The sequence below is a fragment of the Seriola lalandi genome, unplaced genomic scaffold (assembly GCF_002814215.2).
Source record: "Seriola lalandi dorsalis isolate HSWRI2012SDOR001 ecotype SW California unplaced genomic scaffold, Sedor1 jcf7180002053069, whole genome shotgun sequence".
Taxonomy (NCBI): Eukaryota; Metazoa; Chordata; class Actinopteri; order Carangiformes; family Carangidae; genus Seriola; species Seriola lalandi.
Genome location: NW_019523622.1, coordinates 418,636 through 439,946, shown reverse-complemented (window position 1 = coordinate 439,946; position 21,311 = coordinate 418,636). Strand labels below are relative to the sequence as shown.

Below are 21,311 nucleotides of genomic sequence, written 5' to 3'. Positions count from 1 at the left end.
CTGACATACACACACACCCCAGTGTCCGTACACTAGCCCTTTAGCAGCATGCCACAACCCTGAGGGCATGAATGCACACACACGCACGCACACAAATATGCAAAGACACACACGAATACCAACCAAGTGTCCACCTACTGTTTCTTTAGTGGTGTGCCACTGCCCTTAGGGTATGCAGAGCCACACACACACACACACACACACACACACACACACACACACACACACACACACACAAAATACATTCACACAGACACACACCAGCATGCACATTCCACTGGTGATTCTGACATCATTGCAACTGAACACAGTGAATAGAACTAAAGTGATGTGAATGATAGCGAATTACCAAGACAGTCCCCCGCAAACTAGCAAAAGCTACAGACTGCTAATTACAAGTATGCAAGCATGTGTGTCCAAGTGTGTGAAAAAGAGAGTGAGTGAATGTTTTCTTCCAGTGTTCAGCATCACTCTCTCTCTCTCTCTCTCTCTGTGTCTTGCTGAGCAGTAGTTATGGTGCCAGTTATGGAGTGTTTGCCATAGCAGGGAGCTGCCTTGGCACCGTGCCCTAATTTAGGGGAATTAAAAAGCACTAGACAGGCCCCTTTGTGGCACCGTGCGCCCGCTTTAATCTCCCCACGCCTCAGCGGGCACCCACAGCACCAGGAGTGGGCACCGTGCCCACATGACCCCAGGCAATATGGAAATCGCCACCAAAAATCCTAACTAAGCACCGAGCCCTGCCCCTGGTGCACAGTGTACACAGTACACACAGACATGCGCAAAGCGATGCTATCACACACGCGCGCGCACACACACACACGGTGCAAGAGGGACAACACCCAGCTCACAATGGTAAATCGCACACTGAACTCACTCACACACACTTACACATATGATTAAAGACTTGAAAAAGTCATTCCAGGCTGTTCACGTGTGTACATAATTACACCGCTAAAATACACACATGCAAAAACACACATAGGTGTTTCAGAAGGTCACAGGGGCATGAAATGAAATACTCCTGCTGTTGTCCCTGTTGGCACACATGCCAGCTTGTACACACAGACACACATACACATCCACTTTTCCATCCGAAGTTGGTGTGTGCTCTCTTTGAAGTGTAGGTGTGTGTAATGCTTGTCATGAGGTCATCCATCAGGGCTAATGAAACTGGCAGACCCTGACACTGTCTCACTGGGCAGCACCGCTGGCGCCGCAAGCTAACTCAAGGAGAAATGGACTGATTTAATTACACAGCGAGGACACACGAGCACACACACGCACATGCACAAACACCTACACGCTCATGCACTGAGAGAAAAAGACATATATGAAGTAAACACACGCACACACACACAAACACACACACTGTACTCATCATGAGTAAAAACGCAATCACATACACAAATACACAAATGTTAAAATGCGTGCGCGCGCGCGCGCACACACACACACACACACACACACACACACACACACACACACACACACACACAGCTCAAAACACTCCATCAAATATTGCCACTTCCTGCCAACACTATGTAATGCCAGCTAGCACACTGGTGCAACCTTTTAAAGTAGATAAATGATGGATGTTAACCTTTTCTGATAAACAACTCGCTGCACCATCATAGTAATATTAATAGTAAGTTAAGGCAGACTCGTCATCTCTACAGCAAAACCCAGTGAAGGCACCATTAGCGAGCTAGCTGCCCCTCCTCACTGCAGGTTCACAATGTTCCCTTTCCTAAAACAAAGACCCACTTTGGCCCTGGAACAGGACGCACTCGCATCCCTCTCTCCCTCTCTTACCCCAGTTCCTCTTTCCCTCCTCTCTCTCTCTCTCTCTCTCTCTCTCTCTCTCTCTCTCTCTCCTTCTCTCTCTCCTTCTCTCTCTCCTTCTCTCTCCCACTGTCCATTTGTCCCCCTACTGGTTTCACTTAATAAGCTTCAAAGGTTTCTGGGCAACGTGGCTTTCAAAAAAAAAAAAAAAAAAGTTACCATGGCATTTTTTTGGCACACAGCATCTTCCCTCTTGCTGAGGATATGGGGTTGCCATGACATCGGTGGGCACCTTATAAAGCATACAATTGTGTATGTGTTTGCATGCATGTTTGTGTGTGTGTGTGTGTGTGTGTGTGTGTGTGTGTGTGTGATGGACATGTTGTGTCAATCTCAGCTAAATGCTTAGACACTGGTAGGAAACTCATGACAGCAGCAACACGAACAACATGCTTCTAGACAACTGTATCCCCAAACACACATACACACACTGCAAAGTGACTGTTTTCCTACTCCATTGTGCTCTATTCTATTGATGATTGACATATATACTGGATAATACATTAAAAAATTCTACTTGAGAGTTTGCATTTATTCTTACTGTTTCAGCACTTTTCAAACTGTATACAGGCGAACATGAGATAAAAACATAGCATAAGATGTTTTTGGCTTTGACATATTATTAATTAATAAACTCCACAACAAAAGAACTGGCAGAGTAAATAGCATACATGCAGTCTCTGCAAGTACATTCTGTGTTTGTTTTGGTTAAACTTACCCCGGAGATTCTCAAATCCAAGAGCTAACTTTAAAATTGGCTCTGGATTTCCACTGATGGTTAATGTTTTCATACTGGCATCTCTCTTTGATTCTGCTAATGTTTGTGTGCGTTTGTGTGTGTGTGCATTTTTCTTTTTCATCCACTCCCATCCAAAATAATTAACAGTGAGTGCAGAAGTAACCTGCAATTCTCAATCAGAAATATACACAACTGACAGTGATGAATTCAATAGAGAGGAAAACAAAGGGTCAGAGCCACAGCAACTATGATAATAGTAATCTGAGCATGTGAGCATGATTGTATGTTGTGTGTGTGTGTGTGTGTGTGTGTGTGTGTGTGTGTGTGTGTGTGTGTGTGTACAAGTAAAATACGACATAACTACTTCTTTTTGTGATAGTCAAATGGGTCCTTGACCTCGAAGTTGGATTTGCTCAAAGTGAAACTACAATTTTGTGGTCTGGCTTTCGCAGTCACCGCACACTTCAGCCTCCACTAATGTGAAATGAATGGGAGCCGTGAACAACTGCAGCACCTCTCTAATTTTGGCCAAATCTTTCCTCACATAGAGCACAGCACTGATTTGAATTTAGGCTGATAAAAAATAGACCTTTCCTCAAATGTGTAACAACCAACAGTTGCCCCTGTAATTTTACTTTTAAAGCATTTTTTAAATAATAAAAGTGTCAAAATAATAGTGCTTTGATCAGTTCTTTGTTTCTGTTTTAGCCAGCTAGTTCTTCAGAGAATTAAAAACTTCACCAAGACCTATTGTAGGCAGCATAATTGTACTCCACATGCCCCCATACATACACCCATGCAATCCTATGGACAGGGCCTCTAGTGGCCTCTAGTGGTTTATATATGATGTTACTAAGAAGTTACATTTCATCAGTAGATTCTTTGGACCCTGTATACAGCCCTGTACTCATTCTATACATTATGCACTACATACTAACCATCATAATATATTGTTAAAGCAGTTTGTATACAAAACTATCAGCATTCTCAACAATTTTATCCAAACAAAAAATGTTTCAAAGTGCAACTTTGGAGAGAAACTGCTAATTAGATGTCACAAAGAGATACGTCTTCCCTATGGTTTCATTTTTTTTCTGAAGATCTTGTGGAGCTGTCTCACCACCATCCACACTTAATCTTAATTTTTGTCAGCTGGGAGCAACAACCCCATTCCTTTTGCACAGTGCGTTGGGAGAATAGTGTCCATCAACAACACACTATTGTGTGGATGCCGAGTAAACTTCATTTTGTCTCTGTTTTCTAAAAACTGCTCAGAATCAGAATCGAGAATAGACTGTTAAATAATGAGGGTGATGCAAGATTAGGTATACATCCCACCTGACCCTTCAGATATGGATCTACACACACTAACCAACACCATTTAAATTATGTTATTTATATATATATATATATATATATGCTCATCCTACATGGCCTTACCATATACCAGCAACACCCTTGCTGCTGTAGTGAAATCTCACTTGAATCTCCTTTGAATCACATAATGACCATAGCCTTCGCAACCACTAAAACCTGCTTGTTTTAATGGCTAATTGTAATTTACCTGACCATAACTGTGCATACAGAGAAATCTTTGACTCTCAGTTATAGTAAATTCTGCTTTACATAAGACTCTACACTGTAGTTGTTTTCCATGAGACGGTGTGTCTGTAGTTTAGGTTTTTAAAAAACATCATCTTAAATGTGGAAAATTTTTAGCTGTGTTTCAAAGCAAAACCTCCAAATGCTGTATTACAGCAAGAGTTTATTTTGCGCAGAAGAAAAAAATCATGCTCCCTGTTAACACTGAAGCGCCTACCAGGGATTTACCAAATCAGTTTTTGAAATATTAAGGAAATAAAAACAAAGCACCTTCATTAACATTTTAGCAAATGTCGATATAATGTGTTTTCCTCAGAATTAGTGCCATCTGTCCTGTGTCCATTGAGCTTACTGTCCCTCTTGTCTGCTCTTTCAAAGCTTTGTGTGACCTTTTCTAAGCTACCAGGAATGTGGATCATCTCGGGCTTTGCCAAAGTTTGCCTCAGTCCCCAAAAAGATAAAACAAAAAACACTGCTTTACATAAAGAAGCCAGGACAAAATAGACCTATATATAATAATTATCCAAAGACAAAATGCTGGTTTAATTTAAAACTTTCCAAAAATGAAACAAATTATGTTTCCTGGGTGAGATGTGAGCATAGATCAGGCCAATAAGAGGAAGGATTGTAAAGGCTTTGGAAATAAGCCTCTGACAAGTTCTGCAGTTGCAGTGGATATGTGCAGTACTAATCTCTGTTCAGCTTTGGTTCACCCCAGCAGTATAAAACACCCTACAGAGCTCAGGTCATATAACTTCCCTTCTCCCCCTAAAAAAAATCCCTCCCCAGGCCCCAGATCACAAGTTTAATAGTTATTCTTATTAGACCATACAACTGCTGGGAGCCCGCAAAATAAAATAGCTGTTTTTCTGTTGATCTGTTTACGCTCGCCTGAGGAACTTTACCGCCGAAGGAGCCAAGACTCCAGAGCAAAAAAAAAAACCTTTCTCTCTCTCCCTCACAGCCAAAGTGGACTTATTATGTTACTGATGGCAGAATTCCCAGTGTGGAATTAGGACTTTGAGCTCCGATAACGTTCCTGAATCCCAGCACGGCGCTGCTTTTACTGGTGGTGGTCACACACTGCTTTCTGTCTTGCCCTGAGCCAAACCAGCCAAGGAATTAGTCACTAATAGGGGGACAACTTCAGGCTGCTACTGTTTCCCATACTGATGAAGAAAGAATATAATTGTGCAATGATCTTTGTGATGTTGTGGAGGTTCAGAAATGTTTCAACGGTAGGTGAACGGGTTTTGAATTCTTAACCGTATCTCTGCTCCATTTGAGAACGTGCTTCTGAATTTTTGGATTCATACATCTGCGCCTTCAGTCCTCACACAGCCTCCATACCTGAGATGACACCTGCTTTAACTTTCTGTAACCTCCTCATCTATCTCAAGCCTCTCTGTACCTCTTACTCCTCACCATTAGCAGTATAGCCTCTGTGCCCCTGTGTTGCCATAGTAAAACAATAGAGTGCAAATCTTCCAATCTCCTTAATGTTCACTAATCTAATGAGTGCGGCGGGGATATTAAGCAGATTGCTGAGCATTACGTTTTACCATTAGAGACACAGCCACCAGCTATTTCAGCACTTCTGGGCTCTTTTCCTCGAAAGCCCCCCCCCCCTCAAAAAAAAAAAAAAAAATCTGATTTTACCATTATTTCTCCAGTCTGATCCTATCGGCCTGCTGCGTCTTGGGTAGATTATGATTTGGCATGAGGAAGAGAAGTAATCAAATCATGCTGCTACTGCTAAGTGTGGTTACTGCTGAGTGTGGGAGAAAGTGAGTGGGAGTATGTGTGACCGTGTGTGCATGTGTGTGTGCATGTGTGTGTGTGTGTGTGTGTGTGTGTGTGTGTGTGTGTTTGACAGTGAGATAGAAAGAAAAAAATGGCATGATAGCAAGCCAAGTTAATAAAGGGAAACAATTAGGACATAAAAGATTGATATGGCTCACAGATTTTAATGCTCTTGTCTGTCTTAATGAAATCCCTTCGACTATATCTGCTTCACACACACACACACACACACACACATACACAAATAAAGGCATGTACACACTCATTATAGTGGTCTCATTGCTTCCCTCAGGCTCTCCTGACAGGTGTGGCTCCCACACACAGACACACATAGATAAACATTCACAAATACACACACGTTCTCTCACATGTGCGCACGCACACACACGCACACACACGCACACACACACGCACACACACACACGCGCACACACACACACACACACACACACACACACACACACACACACACACGGCCCTACAGGGCATTTTCCCTATCCTGGGACTGCACAATGGGCACTTTGTACACCCTCCCACCCCAGCCCTTACCATCAACCCCCCACCAGCTTCCAGCACATCCCTCTTTAAATGGGAGATTATGCAAATGAGCTCACACCATCGAGGCACCCCACATATAAGTGATGTGCATTCACTGAAATCTGCAGTCTGTCTATGGGACCATGTATGGGAGTCAGCACATGAATGTTTCTACTCACTGAGAGACGGATGTGGCCTAAATACACAGCAGACATCCCAGGTGTTGGAACCACACTGGAATACTTCTCCTATCACTCACGAGCTGCAGTGTTTTATTGTTGCTTTTCATGTTTGGCCTAAAAATTATTTTACCTCAAATATGTTTTGAAAATTTCTGCTTACAGCAGCAAAAATATTTCCTGTGCTTGCAGGCAGATCGCTGGACTCACGGCTGAGAAAATAAAAGATTATCTGATCTGTAGCAGCTGTGAATGGACTGATGGAAGAGCACTTACAATATGGTGCTTGGAACAAATTCCCTGAATAAGTACAGTCAAAAATGTGCGCCATATCAGGAGGACTATTAATTCCAGTAGTGGAAGAAGTATTCAAATCATATACTTCAGTAAAAGTAGCTAGACTACAATATAAAAATACATGTACTTGTATCAAAAGAAAATTACCTGTGAGGTTGAGAGTATATGAATCTATATTGCATCATATTTTATAAAGTGATCATTATATGCTTTGTATGTAAAATTTAAATATTAACAAGTATAAGAGCTGTAGCGAAAATAAATGTAGTAGAGTAAAAAGTATCCTTGAAATGTAGTGGAGTATAACTATGCAATTAATTTGTTTACTACACCAACGCCAGAGTAAAACATACCTTTTCATGACAGTAGCCAAAGATGTCATGATTTTGTGCTGCCTGTTTTTCCTGTGCTGAAGCTCTGTCTGCTGCATCTTGCTGCTCTCTGCCTGGACATCTTCACCTGTCACCTTCCTGAATGAACAAGTAATGGGATTGTTCCTTTGAACTGACAAACATATCAGCAAAATATCTAAAAATCACTTCTATCCAAAATATATTTACCATCAACTGCCAATGACAAACTCCGGTGTAGAATCATGCATTTTCCAGTCTCAGTGTTGTTAACCCTCTTGGCTCATTATCTGCACTGTAGTTGGGAAACACTGGGGAGACGCGGGAACTTCAGTCTTGAGTAGTTGTAGCTGTAGTTGTAGCACAAACAGCCTAAAATGCATATAAATTGTAATGTATGGTCACAACGATACTGCTAACTGCTAACCAACTAGCTAAACTCTCGGTTCTGTTCGCCAACGTCTCCGCTCTCTCTCTCTCTCTCTCTCTCTCTCGCCCGCTACGCACACAACCTACGTACTGAGCTAATCCTGAAAGGAGCCGCACTACTCCTGTAACAATATTGTCTCAAACTTCTTAAATTTACAGCAGATATTACACAGATTTTGTTAATCAGTATATATCGCTTGTTTACTTGCCACTGCTGCCTCTTAACAATGCGCATGTTCAGTTTTCACACACGTCTGCGCATGTGTATAGTGCGCGCAATATCATCACTGATCTCAGAACGGTAAAAGCTGAGTCAACACTTCGGCGATTGCTTGTCACTCGTTAAAAGAGCCCAGAATATCCTCAATGCGCATGTGCAAACACCCTTCGCTTTTATCTGGCCTTTCTTGGCCTTCCACTAAGCAGTAAATTGTACTTAAAGTATCAAAGTAACAAATATGCAGAGAAATGGCTCCTGTTAGTGTTATATATTTAACTGGATTATTATTAGATTAGTTTACAATGTTTTAGATGGTACAGACAGAGCTAATTTGAATTAATATCCTATTAATCAGATGAACCTATTAGAAACACATTGTATTTGATAAACTAATGGGTTTTGACTATAAAAACTTAATTTGCAAAGTAATTACAAATGTAGAAATGCAAATAGAAAATGCAAATACAAGTACACTAGTAGTAAGTAGTAAGTAGACTGAATAATGATTCTGTGTGTGAGCAAACATGGAGAAATAAAGAGAATTCAGATAATTGTGAAAATTTGAGGGAAAGAACATGAGCATCTCGTCTCTCTGGTGAAGCCAAGTTAATTTAAGGCCTCCAGATAAGAGGCAGGTGACTCCAAATATGAGAAGTTCTCTCTCAGGTAAAGTATGAGATAGATGCAGTACAACTGGAAGTGTGGCCTCTCAACACTGAGACTGCTGATGCTCACTTCCATAGGGTGCCGATTAAGTGAGTGTGTAGACAGAGACGTACTAGAGATGAACATGTCCATGCAAACACACACCACAGGCTTGTAACATACAGCAGTTAGGTCCGGGGTCAGGCTGGGACACAGGTTACCACAGGGTTAAAGCCTCGTGCACATGAGAAAAACAGCAGAAACAGATTTAAGAGAGAGGTGGATGCCAAGAGTGCCATCTGTTTTAGTTACCCCCCTTTCCAGTTTCCTCTCTCTCCTCTCCTCTCCCATCCCTCTCCGGTTTTCTCCATCTTTGTCTCTCTGAACATTCCCCCGTTCCCAACTCCCTCTAAAGCCACATACATATTTTGTCAACAGCTAAATATTACCATTCATTATTTGTTTTCCACACTGCTCAAGCACTGATAATAAACTAAGATTGTATAGATACAAGGACGGGTGTGGGGGTGGGGAGGGAGGGGTAAGATAAGTCCAAATCTGGCAACCGTCTCAAGTGTAATGACACCTCCATCTCTATGGAAAACCATCCCCTTTTGTCTTCACTTGCATGGGAGCTCTTTCTTTTTACTGTTTTGTTCCCAGAAAACCCATGGAACATTTGCCAACATTTTTAAGAGCTGCGAAAAGCAGGATTTTTTTTTTCTGCTGGTTTTTTAAGTCTTCCACCTCGCAGGTGTTTCTTTTTAAGGCATGCTCGACAATGCCAAGCTCGTCTTGGCTCGTCTTGAATGCCGCAGGCCTCAGGGGGGGAGAGAAGGAAAAAAAAAAAAAAAAAAAAACGCGGTTGGAGAAATCTTATTGATTAGCAGTTGTCGCTTCCCTTTTCTTTATCTCACTATGGCTCTCCTTTGCTGCCTCACTCACTCTATCTCCACTCACTTTTTAAGTGTTGATAGGGGGATGAAAAACCTTTTTAGGATAGGCCAAGTATAAAAAAAAAAAGACAAAATAAATCTTTATAACTTAAACCCCTCTGCTCTGTCTCACAGGAAGTGATTGGACTTGTGGTATCAAAGAACAAAGCTGCAGCTTTAATTGAGACTTTTTAAATGTTGCATGAAGAGCGTTTATGCATTCGAGTGTGTGTTTGTGTGAGTGTATGAAGTTCACATGTCAGAGACTCTCAAAAAGTCCAACTAGCTCCAGGCCTGAATGTGGGGCTTTTATTAAGTGGTGTCTAATTTCCCTCAGACCTTTAGGCTATAAACACTGGCTTCATAGATGCCTTCAAAACTGATTTATGATGCACGCCTACTTGTAATACAGAAAATGAAAAAGAATAATCAATCTTATCTCATTCTGATGTGCTCATGTTTGTGTGATTAGTATTCTGTGGGTAATTGACACAATTGCAGCCAAAGCTCGGTTCATTAATGTTAAGACAGATTGCTGCTCGTTAGAGCCACCATGTGGTGCAAACACAAACAGCAGCCATCTTGCTGAAAGTGGGGTTGATAACTGTGTAAACCATGTTTAGTCTTAACAAAATGTCATGTAAAAGTAATAACTGCAATAAGTAATAATAAAACCATGTTATTGCCCTTGAGAGACACAAAAAATGATTCAGGGTTTTAAATTAGAGAGAGGGGGGAGAATAAACAGGTGGACTGCCAGTTAGGATCAGTGATACGCCGGCTGGATGGAAAGAAACACAGGACAAGAGGGAGGGAGGGGGAGAGCTCAGAGAGAGGGATGAAAAGAGGGTGCCGGGAAAGAAGTACCATCTGTTTTTTAGGGACAAGGAAGATAAAAATGTGAGTAGCGCTCTGAGGCAGAATGTTAGTATAGACTGAGGGAGTACAAGGGGAGGGAACTACAAGGGGCACGGAGAGGTAAGGGAGAGAGGGCAGATAAGAGGGAGGCGGACAGATGGAAGACAGGAAGATGAGAGAGGGAGAAAGAGTGAGAGAGAGTGAGGAGGAGAGGGGACCAGAGATTGGGGCTGGCAGCGGTGTGAGCGCACTGGGCACGCTCACATCAGGAGGGGACATGACTCGACATGCCGGCTCAGCCCAGCTGGGTCAACGCTCTGCACTGCCATGTTGTTTTGGCTTGGCGCTCACTTCTCCTACAAACACACACGCATACATGCTCAAGCGCACAAACCGACAAACAAATCCAGTTACCCCGAGCTCACTCCCTCATTCTCCCTCTCCCTGTTTCATATCTAGACACACACTCACTCACAGGCAAACACACAAGCTCACACCCAAAATGCCATGGTTTTGGCTAGCACCGGCCGGGCAGGCGAGGGCCCTGGACTAATGGAAACGCCAAACTCGTTACTCTAACGCTGGGTGACAAGGGCACCTTGGGCTGCAGATGTTCCTGCTGATGACAGATGGAGCCTGGCACTGCCAGGGGACAGTGGGCCAGGCCTGCGCCAGCTCTATGCCACCTGCACCCCTCCTCTGTACCCCTCCACACAAACTCAAACATACACACACTCCCTCGCTTTCTCACTTGGCCTATCTCTCTTGAACACTGGCGCACTGCTTCCCCCCTTTTGCCCCCACCTCCTATGTGCATGTCTGTCTCTCTCTCTCAATCACTCTTCCCCTTTCTCTCTCTCTCTCACACACACACACACACACACACACACACTGGCATGCTACTCTTCTTCCTCTACCCACTGTGAGGATGAATGTTTGTGGACAGATATCCATGACACTGGCAGAATGAGTTAGATAAATTGCATCTGTGTTGGTATTGATCCTATTAACAGACAGGACAGAAATGAGTGTGTCACGATCATAATTCAAGAAGAGGAAATTTAACAAACTGTTTTGTCATGAATTGTCCACTGCAGCATCCTGGTGAGCAGCATAACAAAATGACTTAGCAATGTTTTGTCGCACATTCGTGTCAGGGTTTTCTGATGACTGAGTGCAATCCATAGCCATTTCCACTTTTGAGCAGAAAGTGGTTTCCAGATCAGCTAATGCATGATGGAGGCTGTGTAATGATACCATTTATCTTCATGGAAGTGGTGACAGGCTTCTGGAGGTGATTCGTCGGCCTGGCTCAAAGACACAGTCCACCAGGATAATTTGCTTGACGCTGTTAGTCGCCAGATTATCAAAGTGTGCTCAGCTGTAATTTTGATGATGGTAGAAATCTGCTTTCAACTCACCATGAAAATCTGTCTTGAATGTCACCAGTGTTTCATCTTACTGTGTCACTATGTCGGTGGGGGTGGGGACAGCTTATCCAGCAAAAAGTAGTACAGTTAGTTTCACACATATTTAATATACAGTACCTCAACCACATTCCTTACTTTTAGCATCTGGTAGAATATAACAGACAAATAAAAGGGAAACGAGCCAGAGGGGATGGACGTATGAGGTGAACAAGGGGAGGTGAACTCAGGGTTCAAGGTTTTTTTTCTCACAGAAAATATGAGATTCTGGAAAAGTGTTTGTTCTGCAACGCCAGCTATAAATCCAGGCACATCGTCTGTCAGTCTGGGATTCCAAGTGTTGAAAGAACACCAAGACACCAGAGATTCATATGTTTGCCGTTTCATGAATTTTGATAAATCTGACCAGGCCCGGTGGCCAAAGCTGTGTCTCCAGCTTGGCCCAGTGTGGTCTTTCCCACTGTTGGAATTTGTGGGCTGTGATATGAGCTACTCTGTGATTAATGCGTATTTTGACATTGAAATCTTCTAGAAGTCCTGCGAGTGGAAGGCAACAATGTGCATGATCGTAATCAAAGTTTCCTGAGAGCTTGTGAATCTGTCAGCACAGAAACCACTTAGCAGATTCCAATATTGCATTTGTGGCTGCAGCTTTTTGGAGGCCTTTTCTGTTGTACGTATATGACCGCCTTTTCTGTGCTGCAACCCCCTCCTCCACACTTTCACCGCTCTTGCATCAAGTCACCCCTCCCCTTGCCCACTTCATCCAAAAAACCATGTGTGGCATGTCATTTCAACTCCCTCCACGCTGAAGAAGGGCCCCTAACAAAACAAAACAATTATCTCTTCCCTCGTTAGGACCTGGCTTGCATCCCCTCTCCCTCTCTAACTCCCGTCTTTCTCCTGCAGGACCCGGCCTCCGCTCTCCCCTTCCGTAGCTGTCTCTGTGACAATAAGTTGGACTGAGGGTCTCTTAAGTGTTTCTGGAGTGGAGCGTTTAAGCTGATTTTAGACTTCATGTTTCTTTTAAAGGCCTGAGCAGGAGCAGAGGCACAGGATGGCATAAAGAGGATGGTGAGGTGCCCACGAGAGACAGATGAAGGGAATGCAGGAGAGGAGAAGTAGTGCAGCAGATGATGGCATGTAGTGGTGCGAGGTGTGCGGTGATGTGTGCCGGTGAAGAGGAAGGCGAATGGATGGGTTGGCAGAGGGAGGGTGAGCAGGTTTCAGCGTGCCAGCTCTTAATTACTTTAATTGGAGTCATTAGCTAAGTGAGCATGAGAGACATCACCTGCATGGCATGCAGGACCGCACCTGCCACAGCGACATTGCTATCATCATCACACTCCAGCAGAGGGTTTTTTGACAGCTCAACGCTCAAACACACTAATGCTGCCACACTGAGGCTACAGTGAGTGCAAACAAATACACACGCACACAAATCCTCACCACATATACGTTTGTACTCTGCAGCCAAATGGTCACGGGGTCAGGAATCTTTCTTTGACGGCTACAAGACTGAGAGAAAAGAGATGACAATAATACAAATTTACAAGTCGTTCCTGTGGATGCGTCAGGTAATACCTCAGTTGGCACCAGTTGATGCTTACGTTACATGCATTGAGTGAGCTTTTGGGTTTGGTTTGGCCTACTGACAGCGTTCTAAAACATTAACAAAATTATTTTCTGTTTCTGTGGGTTTTTTTTTTTTTTTTAAACAAAGCAATTTCTAACACCAATAACTGATAATTGACAGGGATGTTACCACTTAGGGATTTTGCAGAAGCATAAAAACCTAATCGACTCATGTCTTGTCAAATCAAACTGTGAGGTGAGGCCCAACCTGTGGTTATGAATTTCCCTGTGTTATGAAGAAAAAAAACTCCTCACCTGAACAGCATGCACTGTCAGAGGGGGATGAGCTGGGGCGAGTGGTTCTACAGTAACTACATCTGTTTGTTACGTCTTTGTTATGGTGTGTTATGTAAATCAACAAATATCCAACTCACACAAGGGTAAAAATAAGGTGTCACAATTCTGCCTCAGGTTGTTTTTCAATACATTATACAACCTCCGAATATTGATTGAAAAAATACTGTATATGAACAGTATGATCCAGACATACACGCAGCTGGGAGCTGATATATACATAGAAAAACACACATTTACCTACTTTATTCTAAACTTGTGGTACATTTAGCAGCAGCAGCAGCAGCAGCAGCAGAGGTCCAGTACCAGATACTAAAACCACAGTAAGATCCTATCCAGCGACAAACTTTGATGTTGTTCAGATCCGCAGGCTACACCTTTCTCTGTCCTTCTCAGCACCCAGCAGACAGGCTGGCAGCCGGGCATAGTGGCAGTAGGCTGGCAGGCTTAGCCCGGGGCACCATCTCCAACAGAGCCAGCTCTGACCAGCTGGTCCAGACTAACACCACAGAGTGAGCGTGTACCACTGTATCAGTGGGGAGGTAAATGTTAGCTGTGGTCCAGATACCCTCACACCTAGAGCCTGACACCTACAGCAGCAAATCTGTACTGTTGGGATTTAGGTGAGAAAACTCTGTCTGGTCTATGACTTAACAGGTCAACACGTTATTTCAGAATATTCCTCATGGCACACCCTGTCACCACGCTGATTTATTTCCACAGAGTACATGATGGACCCCTGTTCTCTCTCACTTGCTGATGCCAGATCTAGGAGCCTGATCTGCTGTCCAGTCTGGTCCATTCTACCATGATGGTTAACTCTTGCAGGGCCCCAAGGACAATACTGTGGACGTTCTCCATCCAGCACCATTCAGCTAGCGAGCACTGTTTGCTCTACCAAGCCACAGCGAGCGAGAGACACAGAAGAACAGAGAAGGCAGAGGTAAGACGCATCGAAATGGTCCAACCTGGGGAATATTTGTTTTCTATCCAATTACCATGAGGCACATAGAACCACATAAGCAACTCACATGATTAATTAACTGTATCTACTGGTCTAGAAAAACATTTTTCAAAGTAAAATGAAAAATAGGCCTCAAATTCTCCATGTATAATTCAGTTTCCCCTTGATACACCTTGATTGAACTGACATCGTTTGAGTCCCCCCTCCATCACGCACACCTCCCAACCATTTCCACGTCTGACAGTTAAAAGGCCTACACACACAGAGAAAGAGCAGGCAGCTCATTGTGCGTTTTAAAGCGCTAACTAGGCCACTTAGCACCCTGTGACGCTGATCTGATCCCCGAGGCGCTGAACTTGGCAGCAGGCCCTCCTCCTTTCGCTCCTTCCTTTCCCCTCGCCATGGGAACCAGGCCATCCTTAATGACGCAGGAGTGCTCCGCCGGATCCCACAATGCAAAGGGGGCTGACATCTGTCTTGCTAAGTGGTGCACTCTCTTGTGCACCTTGTTTGTTCAATCAACAACTGCCCCCTCCTCCTCCTCCTCCCATCCCTCCCCCTCCTTCCACTATGCCCATTTTCTTTTTTATCTCTCTTTTAAAAAAAAAAAAAAAAAAAAGACAAAAGATGGATGAAGAAGAGTGGTACAGAGTTTGGAAAGAATAGACAGTGAGATAGTGAGATCATGACTCTCCCTTCTCCACCATCATCACCACACATCGGTGCGGTGGATATTATTATAGACAGCAAGTGCACCATTATAAAATGACAGAAATGGATGACTAAACAAGGTGCCAGTTTAGTTATTAATTACTCAAAGTCTGGCATTTTACAGACAACCTTCTATGAGGAATGAGAGTTGAACAAGCAGAATTTGATCACTGCTAGCGCAGTTGTATGAGCTTCCCACCCTCTCCACCGTCTGCATATTTAGAAAAAGCAAGTGCCTAATTAAAAGTGGCCCATAATTCCTCATAGTTAAGACCTGGGCAAATATTTGTCCCATCAATCTTGGAAAATATAGCCATCAACCCAAGTTGTTAATCACATGCTAATGGAATCCAAGGGACTCAATGCACCCCCGTAGCGCAATGAACGCTTTCACTTTTCCAAAAGCCCACGTGAATGCAAATGGCCATCTAAGCAGTCATTTTGACAGCATGCCAAGGCAACGTAAAGAGCCCCCTTCTTTATGCTCCTCTGGGAATGTATGTAAGGATGTGTGGGATGAGTTCACTTTACCAGGCCCAGGTGCCAGGATATAAATGAATAATAGGTTTTATGGGCCCTAACTGAAAAAAAAGCACATGCACACATAATCACACATGCCCACTCGCTCAAGTGCATCTGTAGTGAATGATGTTCAAATTCCCACAACTACTCTGAAAAGAGATTGGGCATGAGAATAGGTGGTTCCTATACATAATTCAGGGGTGCATGCTGAAACAATTATGTTTGCTTACTGCTAAGTACCCGTGCTCAATAGCTCGTTTGCACTCTAGTTTGGTGCTTTCAGATGTAAGTGGTATGTGCTAAAAGTCGGCGGGACACAGCTTTTTAATAAAATATAGGAGCTGACACTTGAACACTTGAATACGAGAGTGGGTGGAAAAAACAACAAATGCTCTTCATGTTTTTACTTGAGCTTTGCATGCAAAGTAAATTGCACTTGTAAATCTAACAGGGTTGGCAGAAAACTAATTAGCAATGCCAGGCAAAAGGAATGTGGACAAATAGGACATTTTAATGACAATATTACAGATCACAATATTTCAGTTTAGATGAATCTAAACACAGTTTTGAACATTTACACAAGTCCAGTGTGGACGGCTTCATCTGTTGCAACAGAAAACTGCATGACCAGAGCACAGGTCATTTTGTCAACAATCGGTGGTGGAATAAGCCACCAGAATATTTTACTCTGAATGTCATACTCAGACTCATGCACAAACAGAAACACACAAACAGTTACACATGCAAACATCGATTACAACTAAAGTGTGATTTGACAGAGAATAAAGGCGTCAGTCCAAATGAAAAACTTTACTTGCCTCCATTCCTCTATTTCAGCTGTAACTGAATAATCACAGTATTCACAAAACGAACGTGATATGCTTTTGTTACAACAGCTGTAAAACAGTTACAGCTGCGTGGAAGCTGCAGCCTCGACACTCCTCTCCTCACTGCCCGTCTCACACTTGCACTCCTCCACCATCATCACTCGCCTCTCCCAGACCTCGGCTCCACAGCGCAGGGGCACAGTGACAGTGTGAGCTTTGGATGGGGCGCAGCGTGAGCAGGGGGCCCGGCGACGAAGGGGCCCTGTCCCGGTACCCAACCCAGAAAACTCCCCTTCAGATGGGACAAACAGGGAGCTGCACTGCCCGAAACACAGCTTGTTGTGCACTGTCACTGTGTCACATCCGTCTGCTGTCACACGCTGCAAGGAGATGAAAGAGAAGGACAATATTAGGCTGAACATCACATACAATATTGTCAGTATTAAATTCCCTCTTAGGGTTTCAAAATCAACACTGTGTTTATGTAAGTCCACACCATCACAGCTAATCCACCTCCAGAGCCATAATCAGCTTTATGAGTGAACAGACACTTCTCTAATTGCTACTGAAAAATCAACAGCTCCTAACATTGTTAATTTCTATTTGACTGTGTAAAGAATCAGTCATCTTAATGCACTTGTCCATGGATTTTATTTCTATGTGTGCACAGAAGTGTATTTGGCAGACAAAGCAAATAAAGTTCTGGCATAACACATTATATAAAAATCTTTGCTTCTTACCTGAGTGAAAGATACTGCAGTGCAGGTCTGTTTAGTGTCCTTCAGGCTGACTGGCAGGGACATGGTCTTTTCTCTTTTATCTATGGCTCTCTGCCACATCTGCAGGCCTTGTCTCTTCTTTAGTTCAATTTCAGTAGAGCTTTTAGGGTGCAGGTGGTGCAGCGGACTCACAGAGGTCTTGGAGGCTGGGGCCAGACCTGGACGCCCCTGAGACAAGAAGGCAGGGAAGGACGATCTGGAGCTGAGGGAGGGGGCTCTTCTCGGGGTCAGTCCCCTTTTGAAGAACCCTGACTGGGCCAGGGTGTGAGGGTCCAGCTGCACAACCTTGACTATACCTCGAAAAGGTTCATCTGGTCCACTGCCAGAGGATTCAAATTCCACCCTTGATCCTTTCAAAGTGTTGACAAAAGTGTTGTGAGGAAATGTTAAAGCTACAGTTGTCCAACATGACAAAAAGACAAGGCTGACGAGGAAAGCCATAGTTTGACACAAAAAAAGATGCTTCTCAAAGTTGATTTAGCGAAATAGAAACTAAAGTTACAGCAACAGTTGTCTGGTGGTTTGGTCCAAGGTTACAAGTGGCAACCTTGCTGTCAGTGCTTTGTCAGTGTGATGGAGGGAGTCTTTTATATAGGTAGCTGCCGGGTTCTCACCTGCTTTTCAACGCAAAGAAGGTGTCGCAATTCCCACACCAGACCGGACATCACACCAAGCTTAAAACTCCAGGTCGTGGATGGTTGCCAGACTGAGAGGATTTCAGTTTCAAGGTGAGCGTTAAAAACACGGTCATAAAAAATAACATCTGAAGGTGTCTCTCTGATGTCTGAGTTTCAAAATAATGTAATCTGAAGGTTGCTTCCATGTACACAGATGAGTTTTCAGTTGTTTAGATAGTGAAAATCTCACTAGATTTAGAAGCTTAATCTTGAGTTAGGTGGAAAACTATAGGAAAAACAACCACGAGCCACCAGAGCAGCTTCAGTCTTACTTGGCATAGATTTTAAATATCTGGACATAGAGGAAGTGTGAAATCCATTCGTCCAAAAGATGTTACTTAATTTGTTATTTTCATGGCTGTGGTGGATAGTGTTGCCTGACACCTCACGTTTCTTTAAAACCACAATCAACAAGCAAATATTATTAATTATATTGTTATTATTTTGCATACTGGGAATTGCAGATAATTTGAAATTAGTTTTCAGCACCATCATGGAATTTGTGTTAAAAAAAAACATACATTAATGATGATAAACCCTAAATATCCCTATACTGAACTTGCAGATTGGACTAAAAGACAGCAATAAAACACAGTATGCTTTGGAAACAGTTGCTGCACACTGCTGTAGTTAAAAATGTAGTCAACAATAAAGCCCTTCTTTTTAAGTAGGTGTTCTTGTAACCCTTTGGCTATAAAGCAATAATGAGTTTATGTTCTCTGTGTAAACAAGCTGTCTCCTGCCCATTTATTCCCATGAGCAGCTTCCCAGCCTCTCCCTTGACGTCCCATCATTACACCATTAGACTTCAGTGCGCTCTGTCACCCGTGACCTGATCACACACTGGCTGTTGAAGGCCTGACCTGCTGACAGCGTTTTATTGGACAGGGTGTTTGACTTTCTCATAGAGACATGGGTATTAAGAGGCACTTTAACCTATTGCCCCTTTTTCAGGTCTGTTTCCCTTCCACCCACTAAACGTCATGGTTCAGATAGATGCAAGAAAAGGAAGGTTAAATAACACATGGTGTTTTAATTTGAAGACTTCCTCACCTACACTAACCTGGGACATTCACACACTGGTTGGTGAGGTCTACCGACTTCACTGAGCAATCACAATAGTAGGTCATGTAGAACGTGTGAGGTTGTGTTCAGTATCAGTATTACTGTGGGAAAAAACACTTTCTGCAACTGCAGAACAAACTTTTTTCCACAAGAGGGCACAGTTTCCAAAGCATTGTAACCTCTGCTCACACCCCTGCTCTCTCACTTACTGGAAATGGGACTGTTCTCAATGAGCGATGAACTGTGGATTTAAAAACTGTTTATATTGTTGCATTGCCACACTTAGTGTACAGGATTGATTTACTGTCTCTCAACAAAAGATTTTTTTTTAAATAATTCATTGCAAAGCCTCAGTGACAGATTTGGATGAACTAATGGCACTGCTGCAGCCTCTCACCGGGGTTAAACTGAGTTTAATGTGGCAGTTGTCGACGCACTGAAAATTATGATGAATCATATTTACAGAGAGGAGAAACTCAGTTTAGGAACGGTTTAGTCAGTCATGTCTTCTGTGATAAACTGAAAACAGACCAAGTGCTTTCTTTATTGACTTCCTGCTTCTAGAGCTGATGTGGCCAAAAGGAATAATGTCAATAAAACCAAATAAAAGTATGTAGGTTAGTATATGAATAATTGTTCAGGTAATTATTGTGTCCTGGTTATGGGAGGATCCTATGAAAGAAGTGACTCATGAAGATAGAACTTTCAAAAGGACCTAAAGCGAGGCTGAACCTGCGCCTCTGTCCCAAAGGAGATAATCCTGCCTTTTAACCCTGTGTGGGACTGTCTCATCCACTGTGTGGGTTCCCATAAAAAACCTCAGGGAAACTGTTGTGTGCTGCTCTTTTCTCTTGAACTGTTTGATAACACTATACGATAAAACATAAATCTCACACTTGTGTAACTAAGTCTGTAATAAATATAGAAGAATGTATGAATTAATGCTACTTTAACAGTCATTCATTCATAAACAATGGTAAATATACAAAACACATGTTGTGTTGGGAGTAGGAGGAATTCAGTGTGTCAGTATGAATTACCCACCATGAAAGCACTTTGACTAATATAGATGGCGCCACTGAGAAGGGTCATCGGGTAACTCTGACACAGCATGTGACGGGAGAACCTGCCTCTTCAGCACTGAGCAAACATTAAACGTCACTAACTAAACCCCACTAAAGACACACACACACACACACACACACACACACACACACACACACTGAGATACACTGTAAACAGTCCTGTGTAATGTAACCTGTCTCGAAATGTATCAGCAGCCATTAACCCTTTTGAATTGTCATTTTCTCACATGGATAAAGCAAAGTAAAGCAGTTCGGATCATGAGTCTAAACCACATGGAACAACTTACTGTAAAACTTCCCACTGCCCCAAGCAATTAAATAGCTGTTAATTAATAATATTTACTACTCAGGTCCATCGCCTGCCACACACTTGCAGCAATCCACTAAGTATCCCAGAACACACACACACACACACACACACACACACACACACACACACACACACACACACACACACACACAGGCTGTTGGAGGATTTGATGGAGGTAAAATGAGCAAGAAAAATTACAAAAAGCACCAAAACAGTCTGTTTGTGATTGAAAGTATTGATATGTAAACCCTATACTCCATCTCATGCTCTCTGTTCCCAGAATTAGGGCTCTTGTCTGTTCCCAGAGTTAAAATGAAATCTGCTAGCTGCAGATCCCCCCCCATGAGTGCCCAGGCTGTGTGCCTCTCTCTCTCCCTTCTCCTTCTCTATCTCCTTCCTGTTACTCTCCGCAGGTCCTCTGCCTCCAGGGCTGTAGAGTCTGGATCTGCAACTGCAAACCACCTACTGCCCCCAAGATCCTTTCTAATGCCTGCTGCTAAACTAACTAAATCTTACTATAATTAATAATAATAATTATTACTGTTATTAGCTTTCATTATTACTTTTATCAGTAGG

At 43.0% G+C, this 21,311-nt stretch overlaps 1 protein-coding gene across 1 annotated transcript; it reads right to left on the bottom strand.

The window, feature by feature from the left end:
• Positions 1-16,483: 16,483 nt before the first annotated feature.
• dand5 (DAN domain family, member 5) lies at positions 16,484-18,039 on the bottom strand. The gene is made up of 2 exons (XM_023400899.2): positions 17,560-18,039; positions 16,484-17,199 (listed from the first exon to the last, which is right to left on the bottom strand). Exons 1-2 carry the CDS (start codon positions 18,037-18,039, stop codon positions 16,900-16,902), a joined length of 780 nt encoding a protein of 259 aa, XP_023256667.1. The 3' UTR covers positions 16,484-16,899.
• Positions 18,040-21,311: the final 3,272 nt, after the last annotated feature.

Excerpts from the sequence above, each read along its gene's own strand:
- dand5 (XM_023400899.2), bottom strand. The coding sequence starts at position 18,039 with ATGGCTTTCCTCGTCAGCCTTGTCTTTTTGTCATGTTGGACAACTGTA. Across the intron at positions 17,200-17,559 it reads CTGCAGTATCTTTCACTCAG|CGTGTGACAGCAGACGGATG; the intron begins GTAAGAAGCAAA and ends ATCTCCTTGCAG.